Genomic DNA, 21,397 nt, shown 5'->3' with positions numbered 1-21,397 from the left:
CAACACCCAAATGACCCAAAATTCGAGAAGCCCATATTAATTTATTTTACAAGAACCCAGCGTTCTGACCTAAGTTAGTACTTAATTAGTACGATCCAATTATAAAATATGCATCCATTAGTTGTTTTTTTGTGTGTTTGTCGTTTTCCAAATACTAATTAATTTAATTTGTCCTTTTGATGAAAAGCTGAAATACCTATTCTACGAGCAGAAAATAAATTACAGTTCTACAAATATTCTTGTATGTTATTCAAAATGTAATATTGGTGATAATTAGGATATTTTACTAATTATTCGAGCTATTTTTTTCCTCTTATTTCAATGACATATCATATTTCAGGACAGTCAATTAACTGAGATGGGGTCAAATTGGGAGTCAGAACTCAGAACTTAATAAAGGAATTGTAATTATTATAAAATTTGATCAGCACTTGTTCATTGATGATCATACTCTACAGATTTAGGATTGGTACTTGTTCATTAGTAACTAATACTTCAAAAACTAAATAATATTTTAAAATTTGATACTTAATTTGGATTCCTTGTTTTTCCATCATAAATTGAGAAACAAGGGAAGAGACCCGAAATAGTTAGTTTAAACTAGTTTTTAGTATTTCAAAATTCGGATTGTTGGTTTTACAAGTTTTCTGTTTGCCAGATGGAGATTAGGAATCGAACTAGTCAATTTCCTTCTATAAAAACAAAGGATTGCGATTATCAAACAGCTTACCAGATTTATTAATATCAATTTTGTGATTTATATTTATATTTTTATGTTATTAATTTTTTGTAGTTGAACATCTGTTATTCGTTCCATATATACCTTTATATATCTGTTGTGATCTACAAATACCAATAAAATACAAATAATATTGTAGTCCAACGATAAGGTTTATATCATATCTGTCAGTGTCATCTTAGCAAATTTCTACGCAATGTCAAGTACGTCCTTTTGTTATTTTCTCTCTTGACCTCTGGTCCAAGTGAAGTTTGGATCATAATTAATGATTTTAGATCCAGCCAAAAGTTCATACAATGAAAATTTAATGATTTTTTTTTACTTAAATTTGTTTTTACATCATAATTATTTTTACTTAAATTTGTTCTTAGCTTTTGTTTTTAGCATTTTTGGAATTTATTTTATCATGCTTTGTTTATGATCCAGTTGATACCCTCCAAGGATTCATTTCTATATATAGACTTTTCAAGGCAATTATTGCAATTAATTTAAAATAGATATGGATACGATTTAGCTTTTATCTATCCGTATCCAATCTACGTACACCTCTTAACCAGTGTATAAATAATTGTCGAATAATTAAGTTATATAAATAATCCATTTATATAATATAAAACATATATTATAATCAAAACATACTTGTTTTTAGTAATGCCAAAAAAAAAAAATAATTGCTCCGGTCCAGAATCTTAAGTTAGTTCTACAATGGGGTATTTATCCATATTTGGATTCTTATACGGAATGGATTCGGATGGTGTTTACCGGATTTGTTTTCAGGCCTAATAAAGCTCATAATTAAAGTAGCTGCTTGAATTGTTAAAAAGATAATAATATGATAATAGATAGATGACCATGCAATCCACAAACAATAAAGTTGGTTGATGATGCCTACACTTTTTGTAAATGGAGCACCAACAAACTTAAATCATTATGTTCCAACTTTTTCAGTCTACTTTGGTTGATGATGCTTACATCCATTTAAAACAAAGTTTGTTAATGATAATAAACATACCCATTTTATGTTCAGTCAGAATACTTACAATTATTTTATAATTTATTTCAAAAAATCATATATCTTTTGTTCATTCTTATTACATAGGTAGAAACGATATTTGAGGTTTATGAGGGTTTAATCTTAGCAATATAAATAATTAAAATGACTTGGATTGTGGCTAAGGTCCATCGTATTGGAATGATCGACAAAGATTCCAAGAGGCAAATCGTGTGGGAGCGGATACATTTTGACTGTCCTAATTCAATGCCTGCTCCACTAATAATAAAGTGTTGTCTTTCCGATCACTAGCGCCACCAACCCATATCGATTGGGAACTTCGTAGTGCTCGAGTACAACGTGAATGAAGAATTTTCTCATAAAAGAAATTATATAAAGCAATAAAGATACAATAATTTTATGCAGTTTTCTTCTATGGTGTTATACAGTTTCTTCTGTGTAGGTTTCAGGCAGAGGTGCTAGCAATTGAATTAAAAGAGTATAACATATTGCTCAAGTGGGAGATTGTTAGATTTTAATCCAACGTTGAGCATATATGTGATATAATTATGAATTGTTTACTGTCATATATGGTTGTCACAATTAAAGTGATCTAATATGGATTTAAGATATTAGACCATTAATGTATTCAATAGGATGTGGCCCATAAGTGTGTAGAACAATTCGGGCAAAGATCAAATCATTGATGGACTGATTCTGAGATTTATAATTAAGAAAACTGTTTTTTTGGAGCCCAGTGCGGGTGGCCCACCTGCACTGGATCTGAGTGCGGACGCACTCAGGACTTAACCAATTTTTGGGAGCCTTTTGGGAGCCCAGTGTGGGTGGCTCACCCGCACTGGATCTGAGTACGGACGCACTCACTACTTAGCCAATTTTTGGGAACTTCAGAACAACGCAGGAAAAAGTCTGAGCGCAGTGCGGACACACTGAGCTCCAGTGCGGGTGAACCACCCGCACTGAGGACTTAGTTGATTTTCTGGAAGTTCAATGCAAAAAAATGTCCGAGCCTAATGCGGACGCACTGGGTACTTGGTCAATTTTAGAAGTTATGTTTTAAGTCTAGTGCGAGTGGCTCACCCGCACTGAACCAGAGTGCGGACGCACTCAGGATACAAACTATTTTTGGAGCTGAAGTTTAAGGCGGTTACTTAGACACGTTCTGACCTAGTGCGGACGCACTGAATCCAATGCGGGTGAACCACCCACACTCGTGTCTCCAGAAGTGTATAACTATATATAGATGGGTCCCCAAAGCACAAGATGAATCAACTCAACTCAGAATTCTAAAAAGAGGTTATTCTTAGATAGAATTCTGAGAGCTTTCTCCCTTCTTCCACCATCAAAGAATTGAGAGGAGAAATCCATTAGAAACTAGGAAATGATTTCTCAAGGGCGATCTTGTTGCTTTGGAAGACCTAATCTAAGATTCAACTAAAAGGACGAGAAAGGAATAACTTGCTAGAGTCTTGTCTCGCGCTCACGGAGACGGTTGCTTCTCCAATCTAGGGTTTGATATTCCATGGCAAACGACATGGAATCATGTATTGTATTCCGCACTAAAGATTATGTTTTGGGTCTCTTTGGCATAGGACGGTCTTAGGTTAAGGTGTGGATTGTTTCTTCTTCCCGGAGTGTAAGTGTTTGACCCCTAGATGAGATGCAATTGTTTGATCTCTATATAAGGCGTAATTATTTGGCCTTTATGATTCCCAACAATATAATCTAATTAACTTACTCACACTAACCTAACCAATTATAATCCCCTACAACTCGCTAAGTAGTAACCCTAAACCCTACTTATTGTTAAGTAAATTCCTAATTATAATTCGTCATGCAACATATACTAGTATCCTGCCAAGGGAGCCCACTAGGTTCGAACCTTAGCCTTTCAACCGCTGCCAAGCCTCGTTAGCCGTAGTGTTCGAGTACTTACATGTACGTTTGTCCCTCACACTAGGACACAATGACTCAACACATATAGATATGTGTCAGACATTGACATATAGTAGACAGAACTATGTATGCAATGATACGTCTCAATAACAATTCAAATAATAACGAAATCTCAAGATAGGCATAGAGGAAAAATAAATATAAAATGAAATAATAAAGAATTCAATTACATCTAAACTCACGAGAGGGGAAGTTTAGCTACTTAGAGCTATGACAAAATAAAATAAATAAGATAAGAAAAGTATAACCACAACCCTTGAAGATTGAAGGAACCTTGCTTCCTTAGATGATGCCTTCTTCTTCCGCTTTCTTGCTGTTAACCACGTTGTTCCATGCATGTCAGTGTGCTAGGATGGAGGGAGAGTGGTGAAAATTTGGTGTGCGAGGGGATTTATGCTTCTATGGATACGTCCGCGTACCCAGTCCACGCACGAATAGGTGCATCTCTCCCAGTATGCGTACCGATCAGTTCACATACCCAGTCCGCGTACCGAATCGGTTTGCATACCCAACCGGCGCACCTGTTTTGATCTGTGCGCGGACCCAATCTGTGAGGGTTGTACAAATGAAATTGTCCATAATCGGATGATAATAATTTAATTCAGATTTATTAGGTGGTAACTAAAAAAAGAAAACGGACAAATTAATAAATCCCGATTCAGAAAACAGAGAACCCGTTGAGATAAAGGCAAATGTGTCATTACCCATTAAACTTGACTATGAACAGTCCAAAACCATACAAAAGGAAAAGGAAGCAACTGCAGGAATACTATTTAATACTTGGTACCAAAATGTACCAAAAAGTATATATTCCTGTAGTTATGATTTGTACCAACCTATACTACCCAGATTGGCTGGGGGGACCCACGTACAGTTGACCAGTACCCTTTATCGTATTAAATATAGGATGTGCAAACTGGTTGTCCTTTACAGCTGACAAAGGTGCTCCAATTAATACAAATGTATTATTTTTAATCATTCAGTTGAACTTTCTTGAGTATCAAAATTTATAAAATGAACATCATATTAAACTTATTGTATTGTTTGATTTTAAAAAATGTTATATCTGTACAATAGATACATTGTCAGAAAGCCTCAGATTCGTTTACCTGTCTCAACTGAAATAAAAATAATAATAACCAATTACTACTATATGTAACAAAACACAGTATAATATGATAACAAAATTTCCCGAAACATTAAAAATCACCTTAAAAGAAAGGTACGAATATATCCACTTATATAGAGCTATTCAAGGACTTAAAAATTACCTGAAAATTTTGACCGTGAAATCAGAATCGGGTGAATCGGTCAGAATCAGCCGAATCAAATTAGAAACTTGGACTTTTTTTACCATAAGTTTCTTTTATACTAAAAAATTAGACAAAAATTGATAAAAATAATAATTCGTCAATAGTTTCTATTTAGAAAAGTGATTACAATCAAATAATCAACTAATATAATATAACAAAAAGCATTACAACTAAAAACACACTCTTTCAATATACACATTACATTCAATAATTTAATCATGGGTCACTTTCAAACTACAAAAAAAAAAAAAAAATTATTCTGTACAATTTCATAGTTCACTTTATTTTACTTTAGTCCAGTTAGAAAAAAATAAAACAAAATTCTCAATCTGTGATTGAATGGACTAGATATAGTACAAATTACAAAATATATGTAAATCTAGTTATGTTTCTAGCAACAAAAGTTAGTATGTTGTGGTGGTAGTTATGTTTCACACTGAGGGAATTTTTTTTGGAGATTGTAATATGCGCATCTCGGCTGTTTTGGTGGAATCAGATCATTTTGACTGAAATTTGACTGGAATCAGTCCGTTCCGGTTGAAATTGTACTAGAATCGGTCCCTTACAGACAAAATTGGACGAAACAATCACGAATAGTGTAACTCAGCCTGAAATCAGATTGGTACTGTCTGATTCCGGCCCGGATTGGCCGTTTCGTTCTATGGTACAGCCTAAATGACAAACTTAACAAGTCCTTTTGACTGAGATTAATACAGTAATAAGCACTATCCTAAGAAAAAGAAGACAATATAAAGCAGATGACTCGATAAGATGAGAAAATTTTATGGAAACTTCAATCAAGTAATTGGTTGTATAGATGAACGAATTAGCTGAGAGGAAAGTTGGACTTAATTTGAACAGTTAAGTTGTGTCGGGTGCACTAATGGGTCGGGCCCAGCTGACCCACATCTGCTTGATATCATTTGCTTTAAAATAAGAACCCAAACTTGGAGGTGAACACTGGAAGTAGATAAGTTTAGAGTGGCATTAGGATAATTTCTAATTTCAGAGTGGCATTTTTCAAATTTGAAGGTTTTGAAGTGGCAAATAACCAATTTTTCCTAAAAACAATGGTGTATGTATACCGTGCAGTCCATATCTAATTGGAAAGAAAAAAAGATGGGCCAACCCGATTTTAATTACTTTTAAGAGAAAAAACAGAGGCCAATCCCTTGCCATCCTATCTAAAGGAGAGAAATGACTTTAGTCAAATAATCCAACAAATTAGGATCTTTTGTTGTCAAACTAAGAAAGATCCAGACTTAGTTATGCATTGTCAAAAATTGAAAAATGCACCATAACTAACGACAAGCGTGCTGAAAAGTTGCATTGACTAGAGGTAAACGGAGACTCTTTCAAAAATCACAATCTCAAGAATTAACATTTAATTGCTAAGCTGTCTTTCGTCCGATATTTTGGCCCTTCTTTCGGTTGTTTCCCACTAGAGACAGTATTTATTTGACACTCGTTATTTCTCACATTTGCAATATCTTGAGCAAATCATACTTGCTATCATCTCCATTGAGTAAACAAACAAAAAAATGAAGAGAGAAGTGAGATTTCTCATGATTATTTTCATTACACTTTTAGTTGCAACTTCAGCAGAGACCGAAGTAGAAGCACTGCACAGGTGGAAATCAAGCCTGTACCAGTCAGGGTCTATAGCCTCATGGTCTACCAACAATGGTACCGGTCCTTGCTCTTGGCATGGGATCACCTGCGACAGAGCTGGTAATGTGGTGCAACTCTCTTTGCCAAGCGCCAGTCTCAATGGTACATTAGATTCTCTAAATTTATCTTCTTTTCCCAACCTTGTTTCGCTCAATCTAAGTAATAACATTCTTCAAGGATCCATCCCTTCTAGTATCTCTAACCTCTCTAAATTAACCTCACTAGACCTTAGTAGCAACTCCTTCGAAAATTTTTTACCACCGGAGATGGGTCAGTTGAGTGAGTTGGTTTATCTGAGCATGTTTAACAACTACTTAGTCGGGCCGGTACCATACCAGCTTAGTCGATTAAGCAAGCTACGCCATTTTGATCTCGGTGGGAATTATCTCAACAACTCGGATTATTCAAATTTTTCAGCCATGCCATCAGTATCGTACCTGTCGCTGTATCTGAATTATCTAACTGGTCCATTCCCCGAATTCATCTTAAAATGTACAAATCTCAATTACTTAAATCTCTCTCAGAATACATTTACTGGCATGATACCCAACTCCTTTTCAAACCTGTCAAATCTCACCAATCTAGGTCTCTCTCAGAATGCATTTTCTGGTCTGATACTAGACTCCCTTGCAAACATGTCAAATCTGGCCCACCTAGATCTCTCTTTGAATAAATTTTCTGGCCTGATACCAGATTCCCTTGCTAACCTCTCAAATCTGATCCACCTAGATCTCTCAAATAATACATTTTCTGGCACGATTCCAGACTCCCTTGCAAACCTGTCATTGTTGCGCGAGTTACACCTCAATACAAACAACTTCACTGGTAGGGTCCCATCAGTACTTGGTTCGATATTAGGCCTAAGAGTACTTGCACTTGGAGAAAATTCACTTGGTGGGTCCCTCCCATCGTCTCTAGGTCAGCTAAAATTTCTGGAACGGCTGAATATAAAATATGCCAGACTTAACTCCACCATACCACCCGAGCTCGGCCTCTGTACCAGTCTCAATTTAATTGAACTATCTCATAATCAGCTCTCAGGACCGTTACCGCGTACTTTTGAAAACCTCACAAATATGAGAGAGTTTGGCATATCAAGTAATAAATTGTCCGGTGGAATTTCTGGAGAGTTTTTCAAAAATTGGCCAGAGCTTATTTCTTTCCAAGTGCAAAATAATTCCATGACAGGCGAAATTCCATCCGAAATTGGGTTGGCCAAGAAGCTTGGAATTTTGTTTTTGTACAGCAACTACTTGGTCGGGTCCATCCCATCAGAAATTGGAAATTTAGTTCAATTAACCGAACTGGATTTATCGATCAACTCACTTAGTGGTTCAATACCACCTTCCATTGGTAACCTCAAAAATCTCTCTGTGTTACATATGTTCAACAACAACCTGTCAGGTGAAATCCCAGCTGAAATCGGTAACATTACGGCATTACGAGAACTTGATTTAAATACTAACCAACTTTCGGGGCACTTGCCGGTTTCCATCTCCCAGCTCGCTCACTTGTGCCTCTTTTCAGTATTTTCCAACAACCTGACTGGTACAATCGCTCCTGATTTTGGCCGAAACGGGAAACTCGTGAATGTTGATATTTCATACAACAGTTTTTATGGTGAATTGCCTCGTGATCTGTGTAAAGAATTCACTCTTAAAAACCTAACTGCAGTTTCGAACAACTTCACCGGGACATTACCCTCCTGTTTGAAAAATTGTTCGGGTCTGACTCGGGTTCGGTTGGAACATAACGGTTTCACTGGGGACATCTCAAAAGCATTTGGAGTGCACCCAAATCTATCTTACCTGGATTTGACTGGTAATGCATTGACCGGTGAATTATCGAGCAGTTGGGGTCAGTGCACGAGTCTCGAACGTTTATATATAGATGCAAATGATATAACGGGTCAAATTCCAGCTATTTTTGGTGAGATAACAAATTTGCAGGACCTAAGCTTAGCATCGAACCAGTTAACAGGTGTAATTCCTCCTGAGTTGAGAAAACTTAGGTTATTATTCAAGTTAAATTTGAGTGATAATATATTACTAGGTCAAATTCCTTCTGATCTGGGTAGCCTTACCAAGCTTCAGTACCTTGATCTATCAAGAAATAACCTTTCTGGAAATATACCTCCCGAGATTGGAAATCTACATTCTTTACTGTTGTTAGATTTGCACCAAAACAACATATCGGGAAATATTCCAAAGGAGCTTGGCAATTTGCAAATGTTGCAGATTCTCTTGGATTTGAGCAGTAATTTACTTACTGGTTTGATACCGTCTGTTTTAGATAAGTTGACACAACTAGAAAATCTTAATCTATCGCACAACCTCCTCAGCGGACAAATCCCTGAATCATTGTCTGGCATGTTAAGTCTAAAATCAGTTGATTTCTCTTCTAATAATTTAACTGGTCCCATTCCAACTGGAAATGCTTTTAGAGATGATTCACCAAATGCTTATGTTGGGAATCCCGGCCTTTGTGGAGACTTTCAAGGCTTAACCTCTTGTTATACAAATACCAACGATTATACTTCACGTAACCATCGAAAAAAGCTGATTATTGCAATATTTGTACCAATTTCTGGTATAGTATTGTTAGTAACCATAGTAATCACAATCTTGGTACTGTCAAGAAAGAAAAGGGAAGAGGAAATTAAGATCGAAAGCGCAAGTAAGGATATGTCCGACTTGTTCGTTTGGGATAGAGATGGCAAATTCAGTTTCTCAGATATCGTAAATGCAACCGATAATTTCAACGGGGTATATTGTGTTGGTAAAGGTGGGTTTGGTATTGTGTATAAGGCTGAGCTTTCAGTTGATCAAATTGTAGCTGTGAAACGTATCCAGGTTCAAAATATAGGTGAGGTGCAAGAGATATACAAGAAGAGTTCTGAAAATGAGATACGGGCTCTCACAGAGGTGAGGCACCGTAATATAATAAAGCTTCATGGGTTTTGCTTAAGTGGCAGCTACATGTACTTAATTTATGAATATATCAAGAAGGGCAGTTTAGGGAATGTACTGTACGGGACCGAGGGGGAGACGAAGCTCAACTGGGCAATGCGAGTGAAGATTATACAAGGCATTGCACATGCCTTGGCATATCTACACCATGACTGCAAGCCACCGATTGTGCACAGAGACATTAAATTGAATAATATATTACTTGATTCTGAGTTTGAGCCAAGGTTGTCAGACTTCGGTACTGCTAAATTCCTTGGGTTGGGTTCTACCAGCTGGACATCTGTGGTGGGAACTTATGGCTACATGGCACCAGGTAATTGGATCAACATTATATAAATTTCAATACTATACCAAAATTTGCTGGTACCCCAATTGGATTTGCCTTATTTTGGTTTCAATAACTTAAATTATGTCTTCGAAGTGAATAAAAATATTTAAAGTTCCTCGGCTTGGGACACTTGATGAAATCTCTTGATCAGGCTTTCTTTTCAATTTTCTTGTGTAGAGTTGGCATACACAATGAAGGTCACTGAAAAATGCGACGTGCATAGCTTTGGCGTGGTGGCCCTTGAAATTATGATGGGAAAGCATCCCCGGGATCTCCTCTCATCTCTGCCCTCCATTGCGTCATCTGAAGGAAATGATATGTTACTGAAGGATGTGCTTGATCAGAGACTGACTCCCCCAACCGGCCAATTGGCCGAAAAAGTGGTTTTTATATTCGAGGTAGCCATTGCATGCACACAAGTGAAGCCTGAGCAGAGACCTACCATGCGATCGGTGGCTCAGGAGATATCGACCCGCACACAGGCCTATTTGTCACAACCGTTTCCCGCTATTTGTATTAGCAAGCTCGCTCATTATCAGAAGTGATTTACATGTTTTTAACTTTTGAAGAACTTAATTATATAGTATTGGAGAAAAAAAATATTTGTAGTTTTTTTTTTTTTAAAATACTGTGAGATTGTACCTAATTCTGAAAGAATATTTTCAAGCTGCTTTTATAACAATAAATGCTGGTTGAACAAAACAGTACAACCAGTAGGTCCAGTACAAATATGTAATCAGAACAAAACCAAGAAACTAACAAATAGCAGTTTAGCATTCAATCCCACAAGGCTTGAGCAGTGAGCCCTTTCCTTTCGGAAAGAACGGGTCGATCCTGACCCAAACAAGCGTGAAAATTGAAGCAAGCAAGATTTACCACAGCGCGACTATAGGCGGAGTCCTGCTCTGCCTCCCCATAACCATGAGCCCCTTCAAGAAGAGGTACACGTGCATAATTACCCAAAATGCAAAGAACAGTTTTCCAAACCAGGGACCCCACAGAGCCATACCCATTATTTATCGCATCTGAAACACCGGCAACAATGCCGACCATGTTGATTATTATAAGAGTGGTAGGTGGGACCAGCAAGGTGGTCCGCTTGAAGAGGTACAGATCAGCATGGTGGTCGTCATCACCGGCAGATTTGGATGTGATGGTGAAGTTGGTGTCGACACTGGCTAAGAATTTTAGGAGTCCTTGGAAGACAGCAAAGAGGTGGGCTGAGACACCACCGATAACCCAAAACTGTTCATTGCGCCATCAGCCCTCGATGCTTACACCATTCCATCGCAGCTCCAGTATGCCTGTTGCAATGATTGAGAGGAAAACTGCCAAGAACCAGATGCTTGCCAGGTTTTTCAGCTGCTCGGCAATGAAGAGATGCACATCCAAAATATTTTAATCATGGTGGAATTAGATTTATTGTGCTTAATATCCTTGACGAGATATAAAAAAAATAATAATAATAAAATAGTTAGACTTATTTAAATTAAATGCACTTCAAGAGGGATAGAAGTATAAGGGTACACAATGGTGTTGGTGTAAGTGAGCCATTCAAGACACTTGAGGTTACCGGCATAGCCGTACCAGAGAGGGCAATGCCGGCTGAGGAATTTAATCTGGTACGGCTACACACGTCTCATTAAATTTTTAACTATCTGAATCTATAAATTTTGCCTTGTCTTTAATTTTCAGCACCTCCACGTCTCATCAAATAACTCTAACTCATCGGTCTCTTCTCTATCTTTATTTCCCTTCTTTCCCTTCGGTCTCTCTCTCTTAGGGTTTCGAATTAAATGTTGAGTTTCACTGAACTCTTCGCTATCAAGTTATAAAACAAAAGAGTTTGATCACTTGCCTCTTGCTTTCACTCATACCGTACTCTAATTGATATCGCAATGGTGAGAAATTGTGACATCATTAGTAATTTGCCCAACCTAATTCTTGTGATAATCTTAGGAATGCTTGTGACAGAGGAAGCAGTGCGGACGTGCGCGTTGTCTAAGAGATGTGAAAACCTATGGACCTCTATACCCTTCCTCAACATCAATTTGAGAAAATATTATCAATCGACACCTTCTTTGGAGAAGTTTACTATTTTTTTTTTTTTGGAATATTGGAAATGTTGATCATCTGGAGATACATTTCAGGTGCAATATACGTTGGGTATGCACCTCATATTCTATTAATTTTGCTTATTGTGGTATATTGAATTTGTTTTACTACTTTATACTGACCTATTGTTTATTATTCCAAATTTAGGCGTTGCCAACAGCAGTTTTGCCGATAGAATACCCAATATTTCAGAATTTGACGGATGTCACTGTTTCAATGTGTTCATTTATATCTATTGAAATAGAAACATGGATCCTAAAGAGTTTGCCAAAGTTAAAGAAACTTACAATACTATCATAATAGGATTGCGCAAGTTTTTTTTCCAAATAATTCTTATTTTCTCACCCGTCTTTTTAATTGTATGGTTAAGTATTGATCTCATTAGTCATTAATCTTTTTATTGGTGTCAGTGTTGTTTTGATTCGGTTGGATATGATAATAGAGACAAACCAGCCCTGGTGGTTGCAACATCTCCAAGACAAAATCTCAAAATATTAATTTGAGGTCAAGTACTGGTATTTTGATGGCGAGATGGTAATATTGCTTAAAAAATTGATGTCGGGTAGGTTATATTGCTTAAAAAATTGACGTGCGGTACTGGCAATGGCGCAATTTTAGCACCTACCGGCCGTATGATCAATATTGGTTGTGATCCAGAATAAATGATTAATCTTAATGGTTTGAATAATTATAGTGGAAACGATTGGAAGTTTTTACATTGTAGTGATAATAATGATTGTTACATGGGTTTGAGGTTGAAGAATTTACTGTTATTCTAGTTTCAGCCTTTCAATGTGTAGATTTCAAAGTTTCTCTGTGTTTTCTTGCTTGGTTTTGTCTGTTGATTCAACGATAAATATTGTTAAATGTCTGTATGTTGTATGTTTCAATGTATACATTTTAGCTGTTGTAAATATTTCTTGAATTATGTATGTATAATGGCTAGCATATGAGTGCTAGCCAATTACAATTCCTTTAAAGAAAATATCAAAACATACACGGTTTATAAACAACATACCGTGTATGGTTACCAAAATAATATACGGATGCCTTTCAGAAAGCGTGTATACAACTCTTGTTATTGTACATGGTTACTTTGATCGTGTAGAAATCACATTTTTCAGGGTTTTTTTTTCAGATCTGACATGGTTCAATCCTTTTAACCGTGTATGTTAGTGCTATATAGACACGGTTTGGAAATCATGTAAAATGTATCCTCGTAATCATACACAACGGTCGCGGACACGGTCATGTAACTGTATGTCATTAGCTTTTCGGACCATGCATAGTCGCGTTTTCTGTACTAGTGACATAAACTTAAGTTTCAAAAACCTAAATTGTTTGGAAAGTAGTTAGACAGATCCAAACGGATTATTTGGTCATATATATGGCGGGGACAAGACAAAAGTTTCAAAAACCTAAATTATTTGAAAAGTAATTAGATAGAGCCAAAGTATTATTTTATCTTATATATGCAGTCCAAGGATTTATAATCAAATTTTTGACTTGGAAAAGGAAGTCACTTTGAGTAGTAAAAAACTCAGGAGTACACAACACGGATTGGAAAATTAGTAAACGTCCCATAAATTAATTGGTTTTGAACAAAACAAAAGTATGCAGTAACTGTTGCATGCTTTGTGACCTGGGCTAAAAATTTATATTCAGCACCTCAACTGAACTTATGTCCATTCCTAAGTACTAAAAAATGTCAAACAAAAACAGGAAAAAAAACAGTAGCTAATTTCGGAAAACCACTCGAAAATCAGAAAAAAAAATCAGAAAAAATTGGGAAAATTAAGATCCAAGTTCACCAAGAATCAAGTAGTTTTGAACTGATACAGATAGAAGAGAATGGGCTCAAGGAGTAAAAAACGGTTGAATCGGTCGGCTCGAACCGATTCCATCGTGATTTCTGACAAAAAACCGGCCGATTCCATTCCGACTCGGCTGAATCAGCCAATTTCGGAACCATGCTTGCAATGCAGAGAGCCAAAGGATACAAGTAAATTATTCGCTCGCTCTTAATTTTTACATATATTTCATCTTGCAGAAAAGTGTATTGAATATAGGCCATTAAAAGTTGAAATCAAATTGTAAATACTGAAGATTTGGTTGATAATTATTCTGTTCTAATAATTGGGCCTGGGTCAATGTTAGTATGTTACAATGAATATTTGATAATGAACCAAAAATTCAACAGGTTTTATCAGCAATATAATACCAACCAGTACTTTATAGAGTTCCGCTTCGTACTTTGTGCACTCAGAAACTGGTTAATTCCCCTCGTGGCTGATCCTGTACTGGTTGTTGGTGCACAGAATAAAAACTTTTGGAATTTGAATCAAAATCAATTACATATCATAACATTATCATACCCCGTTAAAGAGGGGTCTCGAGTTCAACAAAACTATTTAGGAATCAATATTGCAGAAGAGATCCGACACATTAGTATACTACTCTCTTCCATCTCTATCTCCTTGAGTGGAGAAGAGAATGAGAGAGACGGGAGGGAGCCGAGCCAAGCAGAGCCGATCGGAGCTGAGAGCGCGGTATCATCGGAGCATGAAGCGTATAGTTTTTACTCATTTCTATCGGAGCGAGGCGATAAGTTGATCCCATCGTCGAAGCACCGCGGTGAGTAGATCCGACCGTCAAAGCACCGAGGTGAGTAGATCTGGCCGTTGGAGTGTGGCGGTGAGTAGATCCGGTCGTCGGAAAGTGACGGTGAGTAGATCCGGCCGTTGGAACGTCTCGGTGAGTAGATATGGCCGTCGGAGCGCCACGGTGAGTAGATTAAACCGTCAGAGTGCGGCGGTGACCTTCAAAAAAAAATATTGCAGAAGACTTTCGACTGAACAAGTGAAACTTCAAAAATATCAGTTTTAGCACCACAAAACACATATTTTGTCAATATTTTAGCATGTTCCATATCTAGACATCAATCACTTGGTGGAATTGTAATAATGGTAGCAATTTTGTATTAGTATCTAATATTTTGTATTTCTTTCTTATCTGTTTATTTTCATATTTGTATCTAATAAAAGCTGTATTTTGTGCAGGTTATGGATCTTGCCTATTTCCATGTTCTTTGAATTAAGTAAGCCCCCTTATTTCTTTTCCCTTTTTCTACGAATTGGACTAAGAAGAAATTATGTTTTGCACTCATAGATGATGTAGTTGAAAACAGTTTCTTCCATGCTTTGGATTCGATCACGGACCCTGAGTAAATGAAATGTGTTGTTAATTTAACTTTTTTCTGTGGAACTTTTAGAAATGGAGAAAACAGTATATAACCTGTTACGAATGAGAGATGCAATGGCGCGTCACTGCAAAAAGTACAGCACACGTACCTATTTACTAATGGTCTTCCTTTCATTCAATCACACTTCTGTACACATTGATTTTGTAATGTGAGGTGGCTAAGAGAAGAGTTGATCTGAATATGATTCAGATGCTTTATCAAATTTTAATTTGATTTTTTGTTTATTTACAATATTTACAATATTTAATATTAATACGTTCAGACATTATTCAGTACTATATGGAAAAAAAATACTATTGCATGATAGGGTACAAACAATTGACACATGATTAATTATTTACACTTGCTTGATTATGTATAAATACTTGCAACATTTGATATTAATATTTTCGGATGTCATACAATTTTTTTTTATAGAATATGTTAGGCACAAAAACTTGACACATTAACTATTTACAATATTTTATATTAATATTTTGAGACATAATCCCGTGTCATATGGAAATAAAAATTAAATTTGATACTTTCAAATGTCATCTAGTGCCATATGTTCAAAAAACAAAATCTGTTAGGTACAAATATTTGACACATGAACTATAAACAATTTTCAAAAGAGGTGTAAATACCTGCAATATTTGATATTAATACTTTTATATGACATCAAGTGCCATATGAACAAAAAAAATTGCTATATTTTGTTAGGTATAAATACTTGACACATGAACTATTTGCCTTACATGATAATGTATAGACATGCAATAATTGATATTAATATTTTCAAACATCATTCAATGGCAAACAAAAAAAAATTAATTTTTCATAAAATCTGTTAGGTACAAACACTTGACACAACAATTATTTACACTTGCATAATGAGATATAATATTTTTAATATTTGATATTAATACTTTGAGAAATATTTTGTTTTTGATAGAATTTATACATTAACTACTCACACTTGCATGATGATGTATAGATACTTGCAATACTTTATATTAATATTTTTATACGTCATCCAGTGTTATAAGGAAAAAAAAATTGATAGCATCTGTTAGGTACAAACACTTGAAATATGAACTATTTATACTTGCATGACAATGTGTAAAAAACTTGCAATATTTGATATTAATAGTTTCAAACGTTATCCAGTGTCATATTGAAATTTTTTTGGATATAATATATTAGATACAAATATTTGACACATGAACTATATACATTTGCATGAGGAGGGATAAATACTTGCTTGACAAGATATAGATACTTGCATGACAAGTTGTAAATACTTGTGTGACAAAGAACAAGTACTTAATCATGGATCTCATTTGAAATAAAATATTGTATAGAAGACATTCATGGCTTTAGATTCACAAAATCCTCACACATTCTCACAAATATGTGTGAGAATGAATGACAAAAAAGATCCACCTCTAAAAATGTGTATAAGACGGATATATCAATACTTGATATGTTGTATATTAATATGTGTGCGCACATGTATCTATACTTGCACGGGCTATTGAAATTTGTTGATGATCTTTCTAAAATGTACGTAATCCTGATAAGGTAGTTAGAGTGTGGTCCCAGGTTGTTAGAGTTCGGATGACATTTGAGATATTTATCTAGGGGGCCAATTAGGCGCTCCGTAAATAAAAAAAGATCTGTCCCCGACAAATATTAATCATTTTTTTTTTTGACATAGAATTGATGTTTGCTTTGCATCTTCTACGAGCTGAATAAATGGAGAAATGAGGAATAAATTAATCCTCAAGAAATATTACGTGTCATTTTCTGGTGAAATTGATTTGTGTAACTCATTTTATTAGTAAAACTAAAGTTTAGAAAATTCTTCTTAAAAAAATTTTAGCAAACTAAATCTACAAACATATTTCATCAGTAATTTATTGTCTAACGGAAGTTTCATCCCAAACTATTAGCCTCATCATATTCATTAGAATAGAGAACACCTTATAGACCAGTGTTATCTCAAACAGTATATAATATTTTTCAAAATAAAAAAATATCATACAATTGTCTCACAACCGCTGCATCCCTACCAAAAACTGAAACAAGCTAGATTGATTTGTTTATTCTTATAATCATATTAAAGAAATGTGAAATTGTGTTGTCTCTTTTCTTCAACTTCCTTCCTTCCCTCTAGTCGTTGTGATGACCGCCTTGTTTAGCAGCCGGTGCAGGGTTTGCACCTGTTGAGATTTATGTTTATTGCATTATAGAGAAATTATAGGATCGTTTTAGTAAGAAGTGAATTATAGCAAATTTTAGGGATCTGTTGGTAAGATGTAACGCCTATAAGGCATGAAGGAAACAAGAAATAAAATAACAATTCATTTTGAACCATTTCTTTTTGGTATCAGACCTAGGGTTAGCCTTTTTTTCTCTTGACCCGTTTATTATAGCAAGCAAATCCGTTTTCTTCTGTTTTCTTTCCCGTCGGCTGAGGCAACCCAGTGTAGCGACGCTGAGCACATCGCCACCTCAGCTCGCCGGTCCGATCTGCCACTGGTGCTCTGCCCGCCGTCGCCGGTCCGACCAGGCCCCGCCTAGGCCGTTGTTGGTCCAATCCGCCGCCTGGATGCTTCTGCTTAGCTCCGCCTATTCCGATCTGAGAGGGGCGGTCTGGTCCCTAGTACACCGCCCCTGCCCCAGGCGGTCAGGTAGAATAGTGGACCGCCCATAGGACGGGTGATTGGGGCAGTTTTGAAAAAAATCTGAATCCGGGGGCACTTTTGTAAAATTTTTTTTTTTTTAGGGTTTTAATAAAAATGTCCGGAGACTGGTTAACCTAGTTATCGTTTATGCTTTACGCAGTCAAATTCAAGAAATTTAGGACAAGAAACCAAGTATATATGTGATTACACGAATTATATTCAATTTGTTTTAAAATTTTGATGCAAATTCTGGAGTACTAGTTTAAGTACTATGTTATCATCAGTTAGCTATAAAAAAATTATTTCAAAAATTGATATAATAATAACAGGCGGTTTTATTCACACAAAATTATATTAAAATTAAAAAGAAGGAAAGGAACTACCTGCTCTTGGATCCAAGTCACTGTCAGTTGCTCTGCCAGCTTGCACTACTTGAGCTAGGGTGATAAGCATTAAGCCAACGGTGAGGAGCAGCACTATTGAGGAAAGAATTATATTTTGGAACGGCATCATGTAAAAAAAAATTGTCTTCTATGGAAATGAGTGTTACAAAAAGATAAGGGTCTCTTCTTCTTATAAAGAGGCAGCTGGTGTTGTATTTTACATATAAGCCCTTTCAAAGAAGTGTATTACCTGGGCAAAAGGCCCCTTCAGGAATTTTGTTCCGGAAGATTCTATTATGACTATAGCATTTTTATTCTTCAGTACTGTTTCAACGACATAATTCTATTTTTGATCTTTCTATGTTGTTAAAAATATCAACAATTTCAAGTTTCTCCAAGCTGTAGTCAAACATGCGGGTTATATGCAAATTTAAAATTTGCAGGCTATCGATGTAGGATTTATAATCAAATATATGACTTCGAAAAGGAAGTCACTTTGAGTAGAAAACAACTCAGGCGTGCACAACACGGTTTGGAAAATTTGTACAGATCCCACTTCTGTTAATTAGTTTGGACAAAAGAAAATTATATGCAGGTACAAATTCCTGTACAACACAAAATTTATATTGTATACAACACAAAATTTAAATAGAGTAACTGTAACATGGGGAAGAACCCGGAGAAATTAGGACAGAAACAAAATATTATTTTAGCTTATCCCTTACTTCTGATGATCTTTTGTTTTGTTTTGTTTTGTTTTGTTTTTTTGTTTTAGATTTTTTTGGTACAAAGCCCGTACGAATATATATTAATTATTAAGCATCCCAGTGTTTACATCATGTACTAACAGAGCACTAAGCTGCGACATAATATTAAGCAACAAGTGTCTGTGAAAACATTCGGCTAAAAACAAATTAAAAAGAACGCACTGAATCAAACCAGACAGGAACAATCACCATTCAGAAGTCCCAATGTCATCTTCTATTTCACTTTCACTTGTGTCATTGTTAATTTTAATAGTTTCATCTTCATGACTATTAATCTCAACTTGATGGTTATTAAAAGGAATAAAATTCAAATCATCTACATAAGGCATTACTGTATTTTTATTTTCATTATTTGTATATGCTTGGTGGATTGTTTATTTTCTTTAAAGTATGATTCATCTTCAAAGGTACATTTTTAAAGTATTGTTGAAAGTAACATCTCTAAAAAGGTACATTTTTTATTTATTGGATCATAGCATTTATAATTCTTTTTATAATATGAGTACTCTAAGAAAAAAGTTTTTGTGATACAAAATCAACTGTGTTTTTCTTTTGATATGTACGAAACTTGTACAACCAAATACTCTCATATGGTCAGAAGAATTTTTTTGTTGATAAAGAATTTCTAATGGAATATTTTTTTAACTGACACTAGACAATCTATTAATTAAATGTGTGGTACAAATTATAGCATCTAACCAATAAGTTTTAGGAACATTGTTTTGAAATAATAAAGATCATTTAATTGCTAATAAGTGCTCATTTTTCCTTGTTGTTTGATATACAATACCCTTTTCTTTAAAGAGGTTTGAAAATTTGCTATTTATAAATTCTGTTCAATTATCCTATCTAAAAATTTTAATTCTCGCATTAAAAGAAGTTTATGTAAGACATAAAAATTCATAAAAAATAATAAAACAATTCATCTTTAGATTTAAGTAAATATAACCAAGTTACTTTTGAAAAATCATCAATAAATATAACAAAATATTTAAATTCATTATATGAATAAGATGGGTAGGTCCCCATACATCATAATGCACTAAATAAAAAATGGCTTCACTTTTGCTAGTGGAAAAATAAAATAGAAGCCTTGTTTCTTTGCTAACTTATAAGTTTCACAATTAATACAATATAAAATTTTATAAGCTAAAACACTATTTAAAATCTTATCGGAAGGATGCCTAATTCTCATATATCAAGGATTAGAGTTAACTGATTTTCTAGAAGCACGAATATTTAATTGTTTCAAAAGATAGTCTCTATTTTCGAGAAATCATTCACCAATATTGTTGTCAGTTTCCTAGTCCTGAAATTCAATGTTTTTACAAGAGAAAATTGCATTACAATTTCATTATTGTGTTAATTTATTTATAGAAATTAAATTTATTGTAAATGTTTCTAAATACATTTTTTTTAATGTTTATTACATAAATTAATTTATCCTATGTCATTTATTTTTGTCTTCGTGCCATTTGCAACCATGACATATATATCACATGTGGTCGGGTTTTAGATTTCACAATAATTGTTTATGACCAAACATAATCTGTTACACCATTGTCTATAATAATTTGGTTAAAAATAAATCCTTTCAATTAAAAGCAATACCACATGCATTTGTTGGATTGTGCTATAATCTATTTATCTGTTTGACTAGATTTGCAAACTTATATTTGTTGTATTTTATAGTTTTCTTGTCTTGAGATATTGTACAGGTTCATGACTATAGACATTGCAATATATATATCAAGGATGGATGAACAATTGCTATATTTATCAAGAATGTAGTCATGAAGCACTTGGAATTGGACACAGAAGCATCACCTCAAGATTATGATTATAAATCTGTAAAATTGATAAAATATTCTTGAGAATGAACTAAATAAGGCTAACTGTTACAACGGATAAAATAGGATCATTGATCCATTGTGCAACGAAACAAATCACCTTCTACTGTTGTGCAACGGATTAAATCGGTTGACACCCCCAAACTTTTAGAGAAGATCCGTTATGGATCCATTTTAACGGTTAACCACCCATTAGGGTTAACGGCAGCCAGACCCAATCCGAGTTGGTCAACCGTTACAACGGTTCAGGAACTGTTGTAATAGTTAAGACCAAATTACTTTATTTTGCTCAGCTCTCTATAAATAGAAGAAAAATTAAGATTTGGATTATCACTTTAGCTGCCCCCAACTGCAGAACATGAA

At 35.0% G+C, this 21,397-nt stretch overlaps 1 protein-coding gene, 1 long non-coding RNA gene and 1 pseudogene across 2 annotated transcripts; 1 reads left to right on the top strand and 2 right to left on the bottom strand.

Annotated features, from left to right (window-relative positions):
* Nucleotides 1-6,522: 6,522 nt before the first annotated feature.
* On the top strand, nt 6,523-10,548 carry LOC144549115 (uncharacterized). The gene is made up of 2 exons (XM_078297861.1): nt 6,523-9,973; nt 10,166-10,548. Exons 1-2 carry the CDS (start codon nt 6,562-6,564, stop codon nt 10,531-10,533), a joined length of 3,780 nt encoding a protein of 1,259 aa, XP_078153987.1. The 5' UTR covers nt 6,523-6,561; the 3' UTR covers nt 10,534-10,548.
* Nucleotides 10,549-10,758: 210 nt separating this feature from the next.
* Nucleotides 10,759-11,380, bottom strand: LOC144548807 (cellulose synthase A catalytic subunit 7 [UDP-forming] pseudogene; annotated as a pseudogene).
* Nucleotides 11,381-17,280: 5,900 nt separating this feature from the next.
* Nucleotides 17,281-18,564, bottom strand: LOC144549117 (uncharacterized). The gene is made up of 2 exons (XR_013509578.1): nt 18,418-18,564; nt 17,281-17,569 (listed from the first exon to the last, which is right to left on the bottom strand). It is a non-coding gene; the product is annotated as an uncharacterized LOC144549117 (long non-coding RNA).
* Nucleotides 18,565-21,397: the final 2,833 nt, after the last annotated feature.

The sequence above is a fragment of the Carex rostrata genome, chromosome 34 (genome assembly GCF_964058835.1).
Source record: "Carex rostrata chromosome 34, lpCarRost1.2, whole genome shotgun sequence".
Taxonomy (NCBI): domain Eukaryota; kingdom Viridiplantae; phylum Streptophyta; class Magnoliopsida; order Poales; family Cyperaceae; genus Carex; species Carex rostrata.
The sequence above is the reverse complement of the archived record's forward strand: the minus strand, read 5'-3'. Positions and strand labels throughout refer to the sequence as shown.